The 7,671-nt window shown below is 46.9% G+C and overlaps 1 protein-coding gene across 1 annotated transcript; it reads left to right on the forward strand.

Annotated features, from left to right (window-relative positions):
• The first annotated feature begins 250 nt into the window (after positions 1-250).
• Positions 251-5,812, forward strand: LOC144504096 (twist-related protein 2-like). Its single transcript, XM_078229271.1, has 2 exons — positions 251-985; positions 3,641-5,812. Exon 1 carries the CDS (start codon positions 469-471, stop codon positions 967-969), a length of 501 nt encoding a protein of 166 aa, XP_078085397.1. The 5' UTR covers positions 251-468; the 3' UTR covers positions 970-985; positions 3,641-5,812.
• Positions 5,813-7,671: the final 1,859 nt, after the last annotated feature.

Genomic DNA, 7,671 nt, shown 5'->3' on the forward strand with positions numbered 1-7,671 from the left:
GGAAAGGGCTGGGAGTTAATGACTGGAAGGTAACGGGCTCCTCCTCTCTTTAAGTAAGGAGGAAATTCTATTCGAGGCTAAAATATTATTTTAAACTGTCAGCCTCTTGGGGGCCGCCTATTCCTGCTTCAGCCAATCAGAAAGTTGCTGCCACCTCCGCATTCGTATCTCCCCCGTCCCCAACCAAAAAAAAAGCAGCCAAAAAAAGTTGGGAAATTTGGGTAAAAGTTTCTAACTGGGGCCGAATTCTGGACAAGAGAGAGAGAGAGAGAAGCTTCATCCCGAAACTGGGTCCAGTTTATTTATTTTTCAACGGGGTAAAGTCTTTTTTCCCCCTCCTTATTCATTTTATTTTCTTACCCCCCACCCACCCCACCCTCCCACCCCTTTCCTCACCCACCCCACGCCCCCCCCCCTCACCCCCACCTCCCCCCCCACACCCACCCCCTCTGCCCGGGCCAGAGTGGCATGCCGTTAGACATCATGCAAGCCAGTCCGCGCAGCCTGCCTGTTTCCCCCGCAGACAGCCTGGCCAGCAGCGAGGAGGAGGCGGACAGGCAGCAGAAGCGCTACGACAGCAAGAGGAGATACAGCAAGAGGGGCAGCGAGGACGGCAGCCCGGCCCCGGGCAAGAGGAACAAGAAGTCCAGCCCCAGCTCGCAGTCCTTCGAGGATCTGCAGAGTCAGCGGATCCTGGCCAACGTGCGGGAACGCCAGAGGACTCAGTCCCTGAACGAGGCGTTCTCCTCCCTCAGGAAGATCATCCCCACCCTCCCCTCCGACAAACTCAGCAAAATCCAGACCCTCAAACTGGCCGCCAGGTACATCGATTTCCTCTACCAGGTCCTGCAGAGTGACGAGATGGACCAGAAGATGAGTAGTTGCAGTTATGTGGCTCACGAGAGACTGAGTTACGCTTTCTCTGTGTGGCGAATGGAGGGAGCCTGGTCCATGTCCGCCACTCACTAAGCCCCCACCCAACACGGTATGTTCTTCTGAACCTCATCCACTGACTCCCAGCCAGACTGTCAAAGCAGCAGTCTGTGTGTGTGTGGTGTGTGTGTGAGGGTGACTGTATCTGTGTGTCTGTGTCTTGTGTGAATGTGATTGTATCTGTGTCTCTGTCTGTTTGAGTGTGATTGTATCTGTGTCTGTGTGAGTGTGATTGTACCTGCGTGTCTGTGTGTGTATGTGTGTGTGATTGTATCTGTGCGCCTGTGTGACTGTGTGAGTGTGATTGTATCTGTGTTTCTATGTGTCTGTGTGAGTGTAATTGTATCTGTGTCTGTGTGTCTGTGTGAGTGTAATTGTATCTGTGTGTGCATGTATGTGTATGTGTGTGTGAAAGTGTGAGTGTGATTGTATCTGTGTGAGTGCAAGTGTATATGAGTGTCTGAATGCATGTGTGCCTGTGTGAGTGTATGTATGTGGCTGTGTATGTGTGTCTGTGTAAGTGTATGTGTGTGTGAGGGAGAGTATGAGTGTGATTCTATGTGTATCTGCGTGTATGAGTGTGTGTGCCGGTGCATGTGAGTGTATGTGCATGTGTGTGTGGGTGTATGTGACTCTGTGTATGTGGGGGTGTATGTGAGTGAGTATTTGTGTCTTTTTTAAAGTTTTTTTAGTCATAGAGGTTTACAGCATGGAAACAGGCCTTCGGCCCAACTTGTCCACGCCGACTAGTTTTTACCCCTAAGCTAGTCCTAGTTGCCCATTTTGGCCCATGTCCCTCTATACCCATCTTACCCATGTAACTGTTTAAACGCTTTTTAAAAGAAAAAATTGTACCCGCCTCTACTACTGCCTCTGGCAGCTTGTTCCAGACACTCACTACCCTCTGTGTGAAAAAATTGCCCCTCTGGACCCTTTTGTATCTCTCCCCTCTCACCTTAAACCTATGCCCTCTAGTTTTAGACTCCTCTACCTTTGGGAAAAGATATTGACTATCTAGCTGATCTGTGCCCCTCATTATTTTATAGACCCCAATAAGATCACCCCTCAGCCTCCTACGCTCCAGGGGAAAAAGTCCCAGTCTATCCAATCTCTCTTTATAACTCAAACCATCATGTCCCGGTAGCATCTTAGTAAATCACTGTGTGTGTGTGTGTGTGTGTGTGTGTATGTATGTGTCTGTATGTATGGATGTATGCATGTGTGGGGGAAGGGGTTAATGTGCTCAGGCGTCTGTGACTTTCTGTATGTATGTGACTGTATGATCATGTGCGTGTGTGTGTGCCCGGGTCTATGTGTGACTGTGATTTATATGTATATATATGGGTGGTGGGTGGGTGCCTGGGTGATGTCTGTGTGTGTGTGAGTGTGTTTCTGTGTGTATGTATGGGTGGCGGGTGTCTGTGTGTCTGTATGTGTGTGTGAGGGTGTGTGTCACAGAGAGGGGTGATAGCTGGGAGTGGGCTGGACCCCTGTTCACTGTATCTGAAACAGTTGTGAGAATAGATAAGGTGTCCCTTCACCGAGAGAATTCAGTCCTTCCAGTGGGGGGACCCCAACCAACCCACTCCCCCCCCCACCCCTCCCCCCACTCCCCCTTCCAACCCCCCCCCCTCCCCACCCCTCCCCCCACCACCAACAGTCCCACAACATTTCCCATCTTACTGAAATCCAGGGCAGCAAACAAATAGTCTGCTTGTCAAGTCCCCTCGCAAGTTCCACATCCAGATACTATTTCCGCCCGCACTGTGTCTAAGACAGGAAAACTATTTCTCGGTTAGAGAGGCGATCGGTAATGTTTGCAGGGTGTAGTGAGTGGCTGAAGCTCAGACACACAGACCATTAAATAGGAGGGTGAATATTCCTTAATCCGGGCGGTGTCCGAGAAGGAGTCATTATTTCATTCGGGTTTGCATCAACAATCGCATTTTTCAGTGATTGTGCGAATCCTTCAGGATTTTTGTAAAGATGGGATTGGGGAGAGGTCTCCCCCAGATTAGAAAATGGGGCAATAAACAGGGACATTAGTGAATAAATTGCTTTCGTCAGCAATATTCAAGCGAGGGTGACCAACGACCAATTTTTAAATACTTTTTTAAAATACGTATCGTGTTATCATCCTGTGTGCATATATCCCAGTTCCCCCCCGCAAATATACTTTATTTATACAATTTTTAAAAGTACACCAGAAAACAGTTTGATGTGAATATTACAGAAAGTGCAATAGAATGTAACTTCTCTCAACCCGCATGTTCTACTTGGAGATGCCTCCATACCGTTGGGACACTCTCGATATTTAATAAAGTTTATTTATTAGTCACAAGTAAGGCTTGCATTAACACTGCAGTGAAGTTACTGTGAAATTCCCCAAGTCGCCACATTCCGGCGCCTGTTCGGGTCAATGCACCTATTCCTATGGAATTGGGTGACATTTTTATTATCCTGACACTCGCCGCTAATGTGTGGCCCTTTCCCTGCTACAGGGCCTGTGTTGTTTTCCAGGGGTTGTAAACCTAGTTGGATGCGATTAATTTTACTTCGACCAACCCACTTAGGTGTAACAAATTAGGCAACTCCCATTGTAGAGTTTGAAGTGTACACAATATGTATTTTGTTCTCTTGTACTTTACTTATTCGGCGTCTGTGGTTAAAGTCAGCTTTCCTGTTTTGTATTTTATAATCTTGACAGGCAGTTGAAGGGTGGTCGAAACCCTGGCTCGGGTTGAGGGGGGCTTGGATTGGGGTGAAAGTCCCCCCCCCCCCCTTACACAGAGGGAGAATGAAAGACATTTCGACCACGTCTGAACTGACACTCGCTCTGAATTCTGAAAATGGAAGAGTCCCTCCAGACTGAATAGTAAATCGAAAGGTTTCAGCAGCAAGATATGTTCCCCCACCACCCCCCTTAAGATGTCAAACATCGTTCCGCCGCAAGAGGAGAAATGTGCGGGCAATCTGGATGTCTGCATTCGGGACCTCGCTGGGACTGGAAGCGTTAGGATCTTTCCATAACTTTATGCTTTAGAAAAAAAAAGTAATCGATTGCTGAGGTTAATCGTGGAGACAGATTGGACCAAGACAGACCAAGGCCAAAACCAAAAAGCGATAGATAGGTCACTGCATGTTCGCCCTCGGTAAACCTGGAATAAGCAAAAGCTTCACATTGTTACCCTTTCTCTATCGCGTGTAAATCTGGCCAGTTTATTTATTAAAGTGTTAGGGTGTGAGGAGGCTGTACGGTGCTTCATTCAGGGGATCCACAATCGCTCCTCTTTTTCCGCCTGTGTGTGTGAGTTAATGGGGAGGGGGAGGGAGGGGTTGGGGGGAGTGCATGATTTTTAAAAAACAGATTTTAAAACGTTGCCTGGTTACACAGAAACAATGTCAGCAATTTTACACAGTAAAAAAAAGTATCATTTCATTTTCCTAATCGAACCAAGCAAGAAAGTGCAAACAAAGCTTAAAACTGACAGTAAGAAATTGATTCTAATTGACTGGGAGAAAATCTTATTTTATACCATCCATGGACAGCGAGGATACATCTCCACCTTTCACCTGTACAGGCCAGGGATCGTCAGATATTTATACCATGGTCAACCGATATATATATGTGTCTATGTATGTGTTCATATATATGTTCATGTATGCGTTTTATGGGTGTGTACATGTATGTGTGTTTAAGTATGTGTTTTATGTATGTGTCTATTATTTATGTCTATATATGTGCGTCTATGTATGTGCATTTATGTATATGTGCATATATATGTTCACATGTGTATTTATGTATGTATTCATGCATGTGTTCATGTATATATGTTTATGTGTGTCTGTCTACATATGTGTCCATGTGTGTGTGCCTATGCATCTGTGTCTATGTATGTGTGTCTATGTACCTGTGTCTATGTATGTGTGCCTATTTATGTGTGTCTATGCATCTGTGTCTATGTACATGTGTCTATGCATGTGCATCTATGTATGTGTCTATTTACGTGTGTCTACGTATGTGTGTATGTATGTGTGTCTATTTATGTGTGTCTATGTGTGTGTGTCTATGTGTATGTGTCCATGTGTGTGTCTTTGTGTGTGTCTACGTGTGTGTGTCTATGTGTGTGTCTGTGTGTGTTTGTTCAGTATGTTAACAGGGGTGATGGATAATTATCAAACAGACCAAATCCGGGGGAATTCAGTATCAGCTCAGCGGCAAGTCAGAGAGCAGGGACAGACTAACCATATGGAGTCACTCCATCTAAAGTGCCAGACTTCAGCGTTGGATGAGTCTAGCGAGTTGTCTGTATCTGGGAGATGGATGGACAAAATAGATAACCGTTTATAAAGCAGCAGTTTACTGGGGGAGCACTGATGGTTCAGTTTGATGTGTTGTTGATTTAACTAGAGGATGGTTATGTAAGCCGAAGTGAATGTATCCAAATGTCAGCTTCACGAGGAGCAGATTTGTCCACATTGCGGAGTGTGAGGACCGGAATTGCGGCCAGTCAGATTCACACGGTTAATGGGACCGGCTTCTACTTTTAAAGGCCACGTTTTTGAAAATATTTAACCTCTGGATGCCTTTGGAGGAATTGTAGAGTTCCCTGGGCCAGGTTTGAGAGAGAAACTGTAAACCTCTACATGTCAAACTCGGGGCGGAGAGTTTTAAATTGAACAATTGAAAAGCGCCATGTATTCAAAGTGAAACAAGTGGTGTTATGGAGACCGCGCTGGTTAGCGTGCATTGGCCATGCTAAGTTCTCCCTCAGTGTTACCCGTACAGGAGTGTGGCGACAAGGGGATTTTCACAGTAATTTCATTGCAGTGTTAATGTAAGCTTACTTGTGACACTAATAAATAAACTTTCAGCTTTAAACTTAAACAAAAGGCCTTTTAAAATCACAACTGGCCCTGCTGTCGAGGGCCAGGGCTGTACCACACTGACAGTAAAGTTGATGCAGATTGTCCATGCTGGAACTGGTTAAGAGGAGAGCTTTCCCCACCAGTTAGGGGGTGGCTAATTAGTGTCCCGGGGACTATCGGAAATTCGGGCCAGGTAAGGCACGGGTTTAATGATGTGGCGATGCCGGCGTTGGACTGGGCACAGTAAGAAGTCTCACAACACCAGGTTAAAGTCCAACAGGTTTATTTGGCAGCACACGCGCTGCTCTGAACGCTTGTCCTACCAAATAAACCTGTTGGACTTTAACCTGGTGTTGTGAGACTTCTTACTGTAACCATTTAATGGCAACCCCTGTGACAGTCCGGACAGTGCAGAAGGAATCCCAAAGACCGGCCATCCAGGCTGTACCTGGAGTCTCTCCATCTAAAATGTCAGCGTTGGATGAGTCCAGCGAGTTGTCTGTATCTGGGAGATGGATGTACAAAATAGATAACCGTTTATAAAGTAGCTGGTTTATTGTGGGGAGCATTGATCGTTCAGTACCGGGACGGCACGGTGACACAGTGGTTAGCATTGCTGCCTCACAGCTCTAGGGACCCGGGGTCGATTCCTGACTTGGGTCACGTTCTCCCCGTGTCTGCGTGGGTTTCCTCCGGGTGCTCCCGTTTCCTCCTCTGAAAGACGTGCTGGTTAGGTGGACTGACCTGAACAAGCGCCGTTGTGTGGCGACTAGAGGAATTTCACAGTAACTTCATTGCAGTGTTAATGTAAGCCTTAGCTGTGACTAATAAATAAACTTTTACCCTCGGGTTCACTCTCCAGATCGTACCCCCTCCCCCACCAACTTCGACATGAGAAAAGTTTAACTCCTCTGGTGGGATCTGAGCCTTCATTATTTCAATGAAGCTCAAAATTTTTTTCCCCTTTTTTAAAAATCCGATTCATTCACCCCCAACCCATAACCGTCCATCCCTGTCCCGGGGTATGGTGGAGGTGGGGGAGGGGGAACATCATGAGGAAAGGAATTAGGGAGAATATGTACAATGACTGTAAGAATAGAAGCAAAACTTGATAACAATCCCTCCACTCTCTCCCCCATCCTCTTGTATCCTGCCCCGACTGAGTGTGGGTGAGAATGTCAGAGAGACAGAGAGGAAAGGGACGGCGGGGGGGGGGGGGGGGGGGTCACAGAATTGGGGTCTGTGTCTTTGCAAAGACCGTTTATTAATTTACTCCCAGGACAAGCGGCCGGAGGAGCCAATAATCTTTCAGAGCCTCTCTAAAAATAAGGATGCTTTTTCCTCGCTGCAATAGGTTTTGTTTAAACTGACTTTCTGGGCAGTTTGGTCTCCGGGCTGTTGAACAATTGGCCTGTCCCCCACCACCTCCCCCCCTCCCCCCCCGCCTCACCCCCCACTCCCCCCCCCCCCCCAACCCTGCCGCCCCCAATCTCATCACAAAAATCCTGGGATATTTGGAAATTGCCCCGTGTTATTCTGCCCCTGGGCTGAAGGAAGTGAACACAGTAAGAAGTTTAACAACACCAGGTTAAAGTCTAACAGGTTTATTTGGTAGCAAATACCATAAGCTTTCGGAGCACTGCTCCTTCGTCAGATGGAGTGGAAATCTGCTCTCAAACAGTGCAAACAGACACAAAATCAAGTTGCAGAATACTGATTAAAATGCGAATCCTACAGCCAGCCAGGTCTTAAAGGTACAGACAACTTTCCTCATGATGTTCCCCCTCCCCCACCTCCATACCCCGGGACAGGGATGGACGGTTATGGGATGGGGGTGAATGAATCGGATTTTTTAAAAAGGGGAAAATC

Source organism: Mustelus asterias, chromosome 14, assembly GCF_964213995.1.
Source record: "Mustelus asterias chromosome 14, sMusAst1.hap1.1, whole genome shotgun sequence".
Classification (NCBI taxonomy): Eukaryota; Metazoa; Chordata; class Chondrichthyes; order Carcharhiniformes; family Triakidae; genus Mustelus; species Mustelus asterias.

Coding starts and splice junctions, on each gene's coding strand:
- LOC144504096 (XM_078229271.1), top strand. CDS start 469: ATGCCGTTAGACATCATGCAAGCCAGTCCGCGCAGCCTGCCTGTTTCC.